General features: G+C 50.2%; 1 protein-coding gene across 4 annotated transcripts in view; it reads left to right on the top strand.

Moving 5' to 3' along the window:
* Window positions 1-14,539, top strand: part of LOC110528724 (histone deacetylase 4) — a 74,770-nt gene that overhangs the window by 42,308 nt on the left and 17,923 nt on the right. For all 4 annotated transcript variants that reach the window (XR_005052503.1, XM_036982554.1, XM_036982553.1 and 1 more), the window contains 3 exons: window positions 237-355; window positions 7,198-7,326; window positions 7,509-7,738. Coding sequence is in view for 3 of the 4 variants with exons in the window: in XM_036982554.1 (XP_036838449.1) it covers window positions 237-355; window positions 7,198-7,326; window positions 7,509-7,738 (478 nt within the window). In the remaining variant the exon portion in view is untranslated. The remainder of the gene's footprint in view (window positions 1-236; window positions 356-7,197; window positions 7,327-7,508; window positions 7,739-14,539) is intronic.

Raw genomic sequence — 14,539 nt, 5'->3', positions numbered from 1 at the left:
TAGTGGTTAGGGTGTTGGACTAGCCGAAAGGTTGCAAGATCGAATCCCAGAGCTGACGAGGTAAAAATCTGTTGTTCTGCCCCTAAGCAAGGCAGTTAACCCATTGTTCCCCGGTAGGCCGTCATTGTAAATAAGAATTTGTTCTTTAACTGACTTGCCTAGTTAAATAAAGGTTTAAAAACAAATGAAGTATCTGATGGTTTCTCTCTGTGTCTGTGTCTGTGTGTGTGTTGCAGGAAAACTCAGCACACTTCCCTGGACCAGAGCTCTCCTCCTCAGACTGGTATGGGTACCTACAACCACCCTGTCCTGGGCATCTACAACGCTAGAGACGACTTCCCCCTCCGCAAGACAGGTACTAAACACACACACACCTTGCTCTGCTAGAGGACTGTCCTGTAGGCTCTCTGTGGGCTCACACCTTGCTCTACTAGAGGACTGTCCTGTAGGCTCTCTGTGGGCTCACACCTTGTTCTGCTAGATGACTGTCTTGTAGGCTCTCTGTGGGCTCACACCTTGCTCTGCTAGATGACTGTCCTGTAGGCTCTCTGTGGGCTCACACCTTGCTCTGCTAGAGGACTGTCCTGTAGGCTCTCTGCAGGCTCACACCTTGCTCTGCTAGAGGACTGTCCTGTAGGCTCTCTGTGGGCTCACACCTTGCTCTGCTAGAGGACTGTCCTGTAGGCTCACTGCAGGCTCACACCTTGCTCTGCTGGAGGACAGTCCTGTAGGCTCTCTGTGGGCTCACACCTTGCTCTGCTAGAGGACTGTCCTGTAGGCTCTCTGTGGGCTCACACCTTGCTCTGCTAGAGGACTGTCCTGTAGGCTCTCTGGGCTCACACCTTGCTCTGCTAGAGGACTGTCCTGTAGGCTCTCTGTGGGCTCACACCTTGCTCTGCTAGAGGACTGTCCTGTAGGCTCTCTGTGGGCTCACACCTTGCTCTGCTAGAGGACTGTCCTGTAGGCTCTCTGGGCTCACACCTTGCTCTGCCAGAGGACTTTCTTGTAGGCTCTCTGTGGGCACACACCTTGCTCTACTAGAGGACTGTCCTGTAGGCTCTCTGGGCTCACACCTTGCTCTGCTAGAGGACTGTCCTGTAGGCTCTCTGTGGGCTCACACCTTGCTCTGCTAGAGGACTGTCCAGTAGGCTCTCTGTGGGCTCACACCTCCCCTCATTTAGATAGTATTAGAGCCTCCCACCATTAATCAATCCCAAATTAGGCTGTCAGGGGTTCTGCTGCCCCCTCAATGGAATCCCCAGGGCTCTGAGAGGTACTGTAAAGCTGTGAGGGGGGGTTATGAGGTTCACTTCAGCAAAGCAGCACTGAGAAGCTATACGTTATTTGAGTTCTAGATGAACTGCTGATATTAATATTGACTATCTTTACCACCTAAAACGTTCTGAACATCCATTGTTATTCTGGCATGTCCTACTGTACCGACGGGGGATTGAACTGTAATATGTGACAGACCTTTTATCACCTTGCCAAAGTTTTCATCATTTCTAAATCATACATCATGAAAAGTCCCAGAGTGAACAACAAAAAACCTTTCTATAGTTTAGAGAGGTGTACTCTACTGACAGTAGACGAAGTGGAAACTAAAATGGTGCGGCCGGGCTGTGAAGCGGTGGTCTTCCAGTATAATTATTCACTTAGCGGGCTGGGCCTGTATGAACAGAGCACGGCCATGTTGACTCTAGCCCCAAGGCTGACTCAAGCTGCAGATACACCGCAGTTGACACTGGCCACTGAGACCACATTCCACCCAGACTGAGAGAGAAGAGACGGGAGGAGAGAGTCCGAGGGGAGTAGAACAGGGGGAGTGTGGGGAAAGAGGAAGGTAGAAGAGGAGAAAAGCCTCAAGGCTACACATAGACCACAGTTGACACTGGCCACATTCCACAGGAGGAGAGAGATTTTAGAAAAGAGAAGGTTGGAGAATAGGACAGATGAGGGAGGGAGGAGGAGATTTTAGAAAAGAGAAGGTTGGAGAATAGGACAGATGAGAGAGGGAGGAGGAGAGATTAGAAAAGAGAAGGTTGGAGAATAGGACAGATGAGAGGGGGGGGGGGCAGGCAGAGTTTAGAAAAGAGAAAGTTGGAGAATAGGACAGGTGAGGGACGGAGGAGGAGAGTTTAGAAAAGAGAAGGTTGGAGAATAGGACAGATGAGAGAGGGAGGAGAGTTTAGAAAAGAGAAGGTTGGAGAATAGGACAGATGAGGGAGGGAGGAGCAGAGTTTAGAAAAGAGAAGGTTGGAGAATAGGACAGATGAGAGGGGGAGGAGCAGAGTTTAGAAAAGAGAAGGTTGGAGAATAGGACAGATGAGAGGGGGAGGAGCAGAGTTTAGAAAAGAGAAGGTTGGAGAATAGGACAGATGAGAGGGGGAGGAGCAGAGTTTAGAAAAGAGAAGGTTGGAGAATAGGTCAGATGAGAGAGGGAGGAGCAGAGTTTAGAAAAGAGAAGGTTGGAGAATAGGACAGATGAGAGAGGGAGGAGGAGAGTTTAGAAAAGAGAAGGTTGGAGAATAGGACAGATGAGGGAGGGAGGAGGAGAGTTTAGGGAATTACTTTTACCTTTACCTGCAGTTCTTTAACAGTGGTGGGCATGAAGGACAATTAGACTAGGAGCGGAAGCCTCTTCAGAACATTGAGGCCGACATGCTGTGTTAGCGACATGCTGTGTTAGCGACATGCTGTGTTAGCGACATGCTGTGTTAGCGACATGCTGTGCTAGCGACATGCTGTGTTAGCAGCGACATGCTAGCAATTTCACCATTAGTGACTTTGGATTAAAAAAACATTTACTCTAGCTAGTATACCTCAAACTGAACCAACTTTTTACAGAACATGCCTTTCTCAATAACATGGAAGTTCGTGAAGCAATGCAGGGAGATATTGTCAGTTTTGTTGGGTTTACGTATGTTAATTCTAGGTTGGGCACCGTTAGAAGAGCTTCTTATTTCATTGCTTCTACATAAATGTGGGGGCTGAAAATTAGCTTTTAAATCACTGTTGCGTTTTTTAAATTTGTAAATTTAAAAAAATATATTGTTTAGTTGAATTCATCTAGGTGTTCATGCTAGCTTCGCAATTTTTGTGTGTGATTTAGACGGCGGTAAACAGTGAATTGCAGATTTGATTATGACCCTACATCTCCGCACACCCCTCCCCCCAAAGATTTGACATGCATAACACTGTCTCTCACTGTCTGGCATATATAGGGGTTTGTAGACAGGCTTTATATCACCATGTGGTTCCAACTTTCATCAATGGGACACTCACTGTTAACAAGTACATTAACCCCTGTTTCTGTCCATTCAGCCAACATGGTGTTAAAACCATCTAGCAATTAGCAAGGCTGTAAGTTCATCCGGTTATCTAGGCCAGCCTTTACATGGAAGCATACGGAGGCTAGTTGATAGGCGGGCCGGGACCCCACATGATGACCCCAACATGGTAGCTAGGTAACCCTTCACACTGTATGGTAGCTAGGTAACGCTTTAAGCTCACAGCCCCTATACCCTTCAAACTCAACTCTGGACCTCGAAAGCCTGTTTCACTGTGTTTTTAAAAATGATCAGGTAGAACAGAAAGCCAGCAGGTTCAGGACCTCGCAGGTTAACCTCTCTGGTACAAGTGGGATGCTAGCGTCTCACCTGGACAACAGCCAGTGAAATTGCAGGACGACAAATTCAAAACAACAGAAATCCCATAATTAAAATTCCTCAAACATACAAGTATTATCCACCATTTTAAAGATAAACTTCTTGTAAATCCAACCAGTGTCCGATTTCAAAAAGGCTTTACCGCGAAAGCACACCATACGATTATGCTAGGTCTGCATCTAGCCACAGAATCCCATACAGCCATTTTCCAGCCAAGGAGAGTGTCACAAAAGTCAGAAATAGCATTAAAATGAATTACTTACCTTTGATCTTCATCTGGTGGCACTCCCAGGTCTCCATGTTAAACAATACATTTTTGTTTTGTTCGATAATGTCCCTCTTTATGACCAAATACCTCCTTTTTATTTGCGAGTTTTGTCCAGTAATCCGAATGCTTAAGGCGCGTGCACTAAGTCCAGACAAAGTTTTTTTTTAAAGTACAATAAAAGTTAGTAGAAACATGCCAAACTATGTTTCCGGTTGTTTTTGTCATAAATAATCAATATTTCAACCGGACAAAATCTTCGTCAATAGGAAAGGAGAAACAAGAAAGGCGCGTTCCCGATCAGAGCGCATGGCTGATGAATGGAAATTTCCACTGGCCGCTGATTGAAAGTGCTGTATCTCCCTCAGTAAAAGCCTGAAACAGTGCCTAAAGACTGGTCACATGTAGATGAAGGCACAGAGCTCGTGAACTGGGTCCTAAGTCTTTGTATGGTGGATAGGCTTTCAATGGAAAAACAGCCTTTCAAAATAATAGTACTTCCTGGTTGGATTTTCCTCGGGTTTCCTCCTGCCATATCAGTTCTGTTATACTCACAGACATTATAAAAAATGAATTATAATTTTACCCCTTTTTCTCCCCAATTTCGTGGTATCCAATTGTTTTTTTTTTGAGCTACTATCTTGTCTCATCGCTACAACTCCCGTCGGGCTCTGGAGAGACGAAGGTTGAAAGTATTTGAGACAAGTATATCCCTACCGGCCAAACCCTCCCTAACCCGGACGACGCTAGGCCAATTGTGCGTCGCCCCACAGACCTCCCGGTCGCAGCCGGTTACGACAGAGCCTGGGCGTGAACCCAGAGTCTCTGGTGGCACAGCTGGCGCTGCAGTACAGCGCCCTTAACCACTGCGCCACCAGGGAGGCCACACAGACATTATTTTAACAGTTTGGAAACTTTAGAGTTTTCTATCCAAATCTACTAATTATATGCATATCCTATCTTCTGGGCCTGAGTAGCAGGCAGTTTAATTTGGGCACGCTTTTCATCCAAAATTCCAAATGCTGCCCCCTACCCTAGTGAAGTTAAGAGTTGAATACCCCTGCCCTATACGGTATGAAAATAGCAGATTTGGTCACTGATAAACGCTTAAATTGGAATTCAGCGGCTGTACAGTAAACTGCTATAGATAACATCAGAGCGCAGGGTCTCTGCTTTCTAGCGCTGAATGGGATTCAGCTGACGTGCCTTCTAAATGGGAGTACCAGGGGCGACAAGAAGATGCCCCCATCCCTCACGCTAACTGAGCTTCTTTCGCTAATGTTTTGTAGTCTGAGTGAGGGGAATGTTGTAAATGAAGAGAGGGACTCTGTTCTGAAAGATGAGACTTTGAAGATTATAATAAATACCGCTTTGATGTCATACAAGCAAACCACATGCTAATGTGCACTTCACATGTCCATATTATAGAAGTTATTTCATTTACAGGTTCACCGTTTCTGATCACATGTTTTTATGTACAGTTCCAACATTGACATGGCATCATACCCTGGGTTGTTTTGAACAGATGCTTGTCGAATTGTGAAGAAAGTTAGCCGTGGAACACGCTCGGGACTCCATTCTATGCTCACCACATTTACTCTCTGTGTCTCTAAGATTGTATTTTACAGCTTAGCTTGTCATTTTGACAATGGAAAGAGCTTTCAAATGATGCCCATCTGATCCAGATTGCAACTTAATAATGGGCCGTTTTTCTGATTGCTTAAATAACTGTAATGGTGGGGATGCAGGGCTGTGTTTCAAGCAAGGTGCTTTATTATAAAAAAGATTGTTGTCGACACAAATGTCCTCGTACCTGTTAAAGTTCATGATGCCGTTGACCTTAACAAGGGCCCACAGGACCAGTGGAAAGCAAAACAGCCCCAAAACATCAAAGATCCACCACCATACTTTACATTAGTGATGAGGTATTTTCTGCATAAGCGCTGGTCTTTCGAATCCAAACTCGGTGGTGTGCGTGGCCTACGACCTCTCTCCATGTCATGTGACCATAGCACCATTACTGCTTTAATATGTCATACAAGCAAACCACACATCTGCTTCACATTTCCATATCATAAACACTTGGAGACACCGGTCAGTCCTCTCACTTCAACCCTTGACATTAGTTTGTTTTCTCCACCTACCCCACATTTTCCAGCAGTATTCTTATGTTACTGAATGTGTCCAGAGTATTTTTAGATTTTCTTTCCTGAAAAATGCTGCGAAAAGTATTCCCTTTCAATTGCTGCCATGGTTATGCACATGCAATTCATATTTCTTCTGTTAGAAACATTTCAATTTGACCCTATTCATATAGGCCAATTCCCGCCTGTGTACAGGCTTAATAGGTTGAAAAGGTGGGCTCTGAATGAATCAATCCATGTTCCTCTTTTGTCTGTTCTCAGATGGGAGACCATTACATTTGACCAGACGTGTGTCATGCCATCCATTCAGTAGTGCCTTACATGATTGTTTGACCCCCCCCCCGGACTTTCTCCCGTAGTGGCGCGGTCCGCGGCCACCTTTGAATTATGAAACTAGCGCCTGCATCATTAGTCTGTCACTTGTTAAACGGAGAGAAACAAACGTGTGAATAAAAACAAGGATGGAGGGAGCAGTGGAGAGAGAGAGGGGGCTCTTGTTCCCCTCCTGCTTTGTGCCCTTTGTTTTTCCAAAAGGCCTGAAATAGCGCCCTGGCTGGATAATTAGTACTGGACTTCTATTGGTTAGCAGTGTCCCCACAGAGGGCCCTGATTGTCCGTGCCGTGTAAACAGAACATTAGCATCATTTCAGAACATGGTAGTCATGACATTGCATTCCCTCTCTCCGTCCTTGTCTTTCTAAATTCTCTCCATTTGAATGCACACTGACAAAGCCTGCTGTAATTGGCAACGTCGCTCCCAGAAATCAGTTCATTCCCCTCTACACTCTCATTTCCTTGTTGATGTGGCTGGCGCAGATTTTCCCAACGCTCAGTACATTGTAATGGGGAGGAAACGTACCTCATCCACCTCCATGATGGTGAACAGCAGGTTGTGTAACTTAGTCGTTGGTTAGATAAAATGGACCCTGTTTAACCTCGAGAACTGTTTGCCTCAACAAAACTGTGGTTTCTGTTTACTGCGGTTCAAGTTGCAGGGATACGGTATGACAGAGCCGTATCAGAACCATGGGCCTCTCTTGAGTCTTAGCCTCTGTTACAAGCCTGGGTTGTGTTGGTCATATCTGTGCTCTCTCTCTTTCTGTGTGTGTCTGCCTTGTAGCCTCTGAGCCCAACCTGAAGCTACGTTCTCGTCTGAAGCAGAAGGTGAGCGAGCGACGGAGCAGCCCCCTACTGAGGCGTAAAGACAGCCCGATCACAACCGCCAAGAAACGCTCACTGGATATGGCAGGTAGGACACACACTCAGCGCTGTGGAGAGGAACGGCCAGGAGGTTCAGACCTCGCACACAACAGAGCTGTGTAGTAGATTTAACATGGAAGAGATGACTAACTGACTGGTTGTATTAAGTTCATGTTGTACTGTAGCTGTAGACTTGGTGTGGAACAGTCATGACATGAATACATTCTCTAGATTCAGCGTGTAACAGCGCTCCTGGATCCGGCCCCAGCTCTCCTAACAACAACAGCATCAGCAACATCCCCAATGAGAACGGCGTCACTGTGGCAGTCTCCAACAGCATTGATGTGTCCCTGGCTCAGCGGTTGTGTGGTGGTGAACTCAGCCAGCTGTCTCTGTACACGTCCCCCTCCCTCCCCAACATCACCCTAGGTCTGCCCGCCACGGCCACCTCTGCTTCCAATGTAAGGCTCTCTGTTGATATATTGTTTCTCCTCTTTTCTTCTCTCCTTCTCTCTCTTTGTATCTCTCTCTCTCTCTCTCTCTCTCTCTCTATATATATATATATATGTGTCTCTCTTTCTCCCTGTGTGTGTTGGTCGGTCTCTCTCTCTCTGTATCTCTCTATCTATATATATATGTCTCTCTGTCTCCTTGTGTGTGTTGGTCGGTCTCTCTCTCTCTCTGTATCTCTCTATATATATATATATATGTCTCTCTGTCTCCCTGTGTGTGTTGGTCTCTCTCTCTCTATCTCTCTCTATCTATATATATATGTCTCTCTGTCTCCCTGTGTGTGTTGGTCACTCTCTCTCTATCTCTCTCTATCTATATATATATATCTGTCTCTCTGTCTCCCTGTGTGTGTTGGTCGGTCTCCCTCTGTGGTCACACAGGATTTATCTGTGAAAAAAAGGGCAATGCTTATATGACCCCTTTTCAAACAGTCCCATTTTAACCACATTTTTGCCTGCATAAGCCTGTTTATGTATCCTGTGCGCATGCCGGCACCATTGACGAGTGGGAGTAGGGAGTGTGGGGTGGGAGTAGGGAGTGTGGGGTGGGAGTAGGGAGTGTGGGGTGGGAGTAGGGAGTGTGGGGTGGGAGTGTGGGGTGGGAGTGTGGGGTGGGAGTGTGGGGTGGGAGTAGGGAGTGTGGGGTGGGAGTAGGGAGTGTGGGGTGGGAGTAGGGAGTGTGGGGTGGGAGTAGGGAGTGTGGGGTGGGAGTAGGGAGTGTGGGGTGGGAGTAGGGAGTGTGGGGTGGGAGTAGGGAGTGTGGGGTGGGAGTAGGGAGTAGGGAGTGTGGGGTGGGAGTAGGGAGTGTGGGGTGGGAGTAGGGAGTAGGGAGTGTGGGGTGGGAGTAGGGAGTGTGGGGTGGGAGTAGGGAGTGTGGGGTGGGAGTAGGGAGTGTGTATTTGAATAAATCCATTGAATATACACCACAAAGAAATCCATTATTCATTTGTTTAGACAGGTCCTAAGAAACATGCAGCTAATGAAATGTATTTTCAGAAGAATAGAATAGCCTATTTTGAGTTGAGTTATGTTACTGGTATGGACAACCTGTAGGCAACATGGCTGTGCAATGCAAATAAAATCAATAGTTTATTTTGTTCATTAAGCAGACCACACACTTACATTCCCCTGCACTGGTCACAGACAACACACATGTATTTTATAGTAAGAACATAATGCAACATAACCAAATAAAATATCAATCATATTTTTCACACTACTTCAGTGTCACGGGAACGTGTGGAACCGCTGTCATATAACAAAAAGTAATATTTGAAGAGACCATGCCCAAATAGGAGAAGAGGGTGAGCGGAGCGTCTTGCCCCTCCAGGAGAAGAGGATGAGCGGAGCGTCTTGCCCCTCCAGGAGAAGAGGATGAGCGGAGCGTCTTGCCCCTCCAGGAGAAGAGGATGAGCGGAGCGTCTTGCCCCTCCAGGAGAAGAGGATGAGCGGAGCGTCTTGCCCCTCCAGGAGAAGAGGATGAGCGGAGCGTCTTGCCCCTCCAGGAGAAGAGGATGAGCGGAGCGTCTTGCCCCTCCAGGAGAAGAGGATGAGCGGAGCGTCTTGCCCCTCCAGGAGAAGAGGATGAGCGGAGCGTCTTGCCCCTCCAGGAGAAGAGGATGAGCGGAGCAGCTTGCCCCTCCAGGAGAAGAGGATGAGCGGAGCAGCTTGCCCCTCCAGGAGAAGAGGATGAGCGGAGCGTCTTGCCCCTCCAGGAGAAGAGGATGAGCAGAGCGTCTTGCCCCTCCAGGAGAAGAGGATGAGCGGAGCGTCTTGCCCCTCCAGGAGAAGAGGATGAGCGGAGCGTCTTGCCCCTCCAGGAGAAGAGGATGAGCGGAGCGTCTTGCCCCTCCAGGAGAAGAGGATGAGCGGAGCAGCTTGCCCCTCCAGGAGAAGAGGATGAGCGGAGCGTCTTGCCCCTCCAGGAGAAGAGGATGAGCGGAGCGTCTTGCCCCTCCAGGAGAAGAGGGTGAGCGGAGCAGCTTGCCCCTCCAGGAGAAGAGGATGAGCGGAGCAGCTTGCCCCTCCAGGAGAAGAGGATGAGCGGAGCGTCTTGCCCCTCCAGGAGAAGAGGATGAGCGGAGCGTCTTGCCCCTCCAGGAGAAGAGGATGAGCGGAGCAGCTTGCCCCTCCAGGAGAAGAGGATGAGCGGAGCGTCTTGCCCCTCCAGGAGAAGAGGATGAGCGGAGCGTCTTGCCCCTCCAGGAGAAGAGGGTGAGCGGAGCGTCTTGCCCCTCCAGGAGAAGAGGATGAGCGGAGCGTCTTGCCCCTCCAGGAGAAGAGGATGAGCGGAGCGTCTTGCCCCTCCAGGAGAAGAGGATGAGCGGAGCGTCTTGCCCCTCCAGGAGAAGAGGATGAGCGGAGCGTCTTGCCCCTCCAGGAGAAGAGGATGAGCGGAGCGTCTTGCCCCTCCAGGAGAAGAGGATGAGCGGAGCGTCTTGCCCCTCCAGGAGAAGAGGATGAGCGGAGCGTCTTGCCCCTCCAGGAGAAGAGGATGAGCGGAGCGTCTTGCCCCTCCAGGAGAAGAGGATGAGCGGAGCGTCTTGCCCCTCCAGGAGAAGAGGATGAGCGGAGCGTCTTGCCCCTCCAGGAGAAGAGGGTGAGCGGAGCAGCTTGCCCCTCCAGGAGAAGAGGATGAGCGGAGCAGCTTGCCCCTCCAGGAGAAGAGGATGAGCGGAGCGTCTTGCCCCTCCAGGAGAAGAGGATGAGCGGAGCAGCTTGCCCCCCCAGGAGAAGAGGATGAGCGGAGCAGCTTGCCCCTCCAGGAGAAGAGGATGAGCGGAGCGTCTTGCCCCTCCAGGAGAAGAGGATGAGCGGAGCGTCTTGCCCCTCCAGGAGAAGAGGATGAGCGGAGCGTCTTGCCCCTCCAGGAGAAGAGGATGAGCGGAGCGTCTTGCCCCTCCAGGAGAAGAGGATGAGCGGAGCGTCTTGCCCCTCCAGGAGAAGAGGATGAGCGGAGCAGCTTGCCCCTCCAGGAGAAGAGGATGAGCGGAGCGTCTTGCCCCTCCAGGAGAAGAGGATGAGCGGAGCGTCTTGCCCCTCCAGGAGAAGAGGATGAGCGGAGCGTCTTGCCCCTCCAGGAGAAGAGGATGAGCGGAGCAGCTTGCCCCTCCAGGAGAAGAGGATGAGCGGAGCGTCTTGCCCCTCCAGGAGAAGAGAATGAGCGGAGCGTCTTGCCCCTCCCTCAGAAGAGGATGAGCGGAGCAGCTTGCCCCTCCCTCAGAAGAGGATGAGCGGAGCAGCTTGCCCCTCCAGGAGAAGAGGATGAGCGGAGCAGCTTGCCCCTCCAGGAGAAGAGGATGAGCGGAGCAGCTTGCCCCTCCAGGAGAAGAGGATGAGCGGAGCAGCTTGCCCCTCCAGGAGAAGAGGATGAGCGGAGCAGCTTGCCCCTCCAGGAGAAGAGGATGAGCGGAGCAGCTTGCCCCTCCAGGAGAAGAGGATGAGCGGAGCAGCTTGCCCCTCCAGGAGAAGAGGATGAGCGGAGCGTCTTGCCCCTCCAGGAGAAGAGGATGAGCGGAGCAGCTTGCCCCTCCAGGAGAAGAGGATGAGCGGAGCAGCTTGCCCCTCCAGGAGAAGAGGATGAGCGGAGCGTCTTGCCCCTCCAGGAGAAGAGGATGAGCGGAGCGTCTTGCCCCTCCAGGAGAAGAGGATGAGCGGAGCAGCTTGCCCCTCCAGGAGAAGAGGATGAGCGGAGCAGCTTGCCCCTCCAGGAGAAGAGGATGAGCGGAGCGTCTTGCCCCTCCTGGAGAAGAGGATGAGCGGAGCGTCTTGCCCCTCCAGGAGAAGAGGATGAGCGGAGCGTCTTGCCCCTCCAGGAGAAGAGGATGAGCGGAGCGTCTTGCCCCTCCAGGAGAAGAGGATGAGCGGAGCGTCTTGCCCCTCCAGGAGAAGAGGATGAGCGGAGCGTCTTGCCCCTCCAGGAGAAGAGGATGAGCGGAGCGGCTTACAGCTTTGCATATTGGCTCATCTGGAAAAGAGAGGCTGAGAAACTGAACAAGCTGATTCATATTTAACCCAATCAGTCGTTGGCTAAAAATTAAGCCTAATACTGCTGTCATTTTTTGCTGCCAATGTGATCACACCATCGCGTGCTTTCTCTCCTTTCAAACTGCCCATCAGTTATTTTGTCTGAAGACCGATGGCCTACAAGTTAAAAATGCATGTTAACCCATCATTTATTATTAAACATCAGGGCCTTTTCTCCCTGGTTAAATGGCGGTGTGTGTTTTCTCCCTGGTTAAATGGCGGTGTGTGTGTTCTCCCTGGTTAAATGGCGGTATGTGTTTTCTCCCTGGTTAAATGGCGGTGTGTGTTTTCTCCCTGGTTAAATGGCGGTGTGTGTGTTTTCTCCCAGGCTAAATGGCGGTGTGTGTGTTCTCCCTGGTTAAATGGCGGTATGTGTTTTCTCCCTGGTTAAATGGCGGTGTGTGTGTTTTCTCCCAGGCTAAATGGCGGTGTGTGTGTGTGTGTGTGTGTGTGTGTGTGTGTGTTTTCTCCCGGGCTAAAGGCGGTGTGTGTGTGTGTTCTCCCGGGCTAAAGGCGGAGTGTGTGTGTGTGTTCTCCCGGGCTAAAAGGCGGTGTGTGTGTTCTCCCGGGCTAAATGGCGGTGTGTGTTTTCCCGGGCTAAATGGCGCTGTGTGTGTGTGTTTTCTCCCGGGCTAAAGGCGGTGTGTGTGTTCTCCCGGGCTAAATGGCGGTGTGTGCGCGCGTGTGTGTGTTCTCCCGGGCTAAATGGTGGTGTGTGTGTGTTCTCCCGGGCTAAATGGCGGTGTGTGTGTGTTCTCCCGGGCTAAATGGCGGTGTGTGTGTGTTCTCCCGGGCTAAATGGTGGTGGTGTGTGTGTGTGTTCTCCCGGGCTAAATGGCGGTGTGTGTGTGTTCTCCCGGGCTAAATGGCGGTGTGTGTGTGTGTGTGTGTGTGTGTGTTCTCCCGGGCTAAATGGCGGTGTGTGTGTGTTCTCCCGGGCTAAATGGCGGTGTGTGTGTGTTCTCCCGGGCTAAATGGCGGTGTGTGTGTGTTCTCCTGGGCTAAATGGCGGTGTGTGTGTGTGTGTGTGTGTGTTCTCCCGGGCTAAATGGTGGTGTGTGTGTGTGTGTTCTCCCGGGCTAAATGGTGGTGTGTGTGTTCTCCCAGGCTAAATGGCGGTGTGTGTGTTCTCCCAGGCTAAATGACGGTATGTGTGTTTTCTCCCTGGATAAATGGCGGTGTGTGTTCTCCCGGGCTAAATGGCGGTGTGTGTGTGTGTTCTCCCGGGCTAAAGGCGGTGTGTGTGTGTGTGTTCTCCCGGGCTAAATGGTGGTGTGTGTGTGTGTGTGTGTGTTTTCTCCCGGGCTAAATGGCGGTGTGTGTGTGTTTTCTCCCGGGCTAAATGGCGGTGTGTGTGTGTTTTCTCCCGGTCTAAAGGCGGTGTGTGTGTTTTCTCCCGGGCTAAAGGCGGTGTGTGTGTGTGTGTTCTCCCGGGCTAAATGGCGGTGTGTGTGTGTGTGTGTGTTCTCCCGGGCTAAATGGCGGTGGTGTGTGTGTGTGTGTGTGTTCTCCCGGGCTAAATGGCGGTGTGTGTGTGTGTGTTCTCCCGGGCTAAATGGCGGTGGTGTGTGTGTGTGTGTTTTCTCCCGGGCTAAATGGCAGTGTGTGTGTGTTCTCCCGGGCTAAATGGCGGTGTGTGTGTGTGCGCGTGTGTGTGTTCTCCCGGGCTAAATGGCGGTGTGTGTGTGTTCTCCCTGGCTAAATGGCGGTGTGTGTGTGTGTTCTCCCGGGCTAAATGGCGGTGTGTGTGTGTGTGTGTGTTCTCCTGGGCTAAATGGCGGTGTGTGTGTGTTCTCCCTGGCTAAATGGCGGTGTGTGTGTGTTCTCCCGGGCTAAATGGCGGTGTGTGTGTGTGTGTATTCTCCTGGGCTAAATGGCGGGGGGGGGGGTGTTCTCCCTGGCTAAATGGCAGTGTGTGTGTGTTCTCCCGTGCTAAATGGCGGTGTGTGTGTGTGTTATCCTGGGCTAAATGGCGGAGGGGGGAGTGTGTGTGTGTTCTCCCGGGCTAAATGGCAGGGTGTGTGTGTGTGTGTTCTCCTGGGCTAAATGGCGGTGTGTGTGTGTTCTCCCGGGCTAAATGGCGGTGTGTGTGTGTTCTCCCTGGCTAAATGGCAGTGTGTGTGTGTTCTCCCGGGCTAAATGGCGGTGTGTGTGTGTTCTCCTGGGCTAAATGGCGGGTGTGTGTGTGTGTGTGTGTGTGTGTGTTCTCCTGGGCTAAATGGCAGTGTGTGTGTGGGTGTTCTCCCAGGCTAAATGGCAGTGTGTGTGTGGGTGTTTTCCCAGGCTAAATGGTGGGGGGGGGTTCTTCCAGGCTAAATGACGGGTGGTGGGGGGGACAATAGCAGGACGGCTCAACAACAGAATTGCATATTTTTCTCTCTCTCTCATTTATTTTATTAATAAATGTTTTACAATAATTTCTGTGAAGCTTTGTGATCGACGAGGACAAGTTTGATGTCAGACAACAATAGAATGCTTTAATGCCAAAGCCGGTAAAATGAAAGGCGATGTTTTATACTGAGGGGGTGGTGGGACTTTTAAACATCATTCCACAATCAGTACTTGGTCGGTTGGCAGAAATATAAGTACAGGCTTTCTTACCTGTAACACCTTACACAGATAAAGAAAAGTTGCCGTACCTTCGTCTTCAAATGAACGGGATATTTGTTTATCTAATGCTCTTTCTCTCTTTCTTTCTCTCTTTATTTCTCTCTTTATTTCTCT

The sequence above is a fragment of the Oncorhynchus mykiss genome, chromosome 7 (genome assembly GCF_013265735.2).
Source record: "Oncorhynchus mykiss isolate Arlee chromosome 7, USDA_OmykA_1.1, whole genome shotgun sequence".
Lineage (NCBI taxonomy): Eukaryota > Metazoa > Chordata > Actinopteri > Salmoniformes > Salmonidae > Oncorhynchus > Oncorhynchus mykiss.
This window is presented reverse-complemented; position numbering and strand designations above follow the sequence as displayed.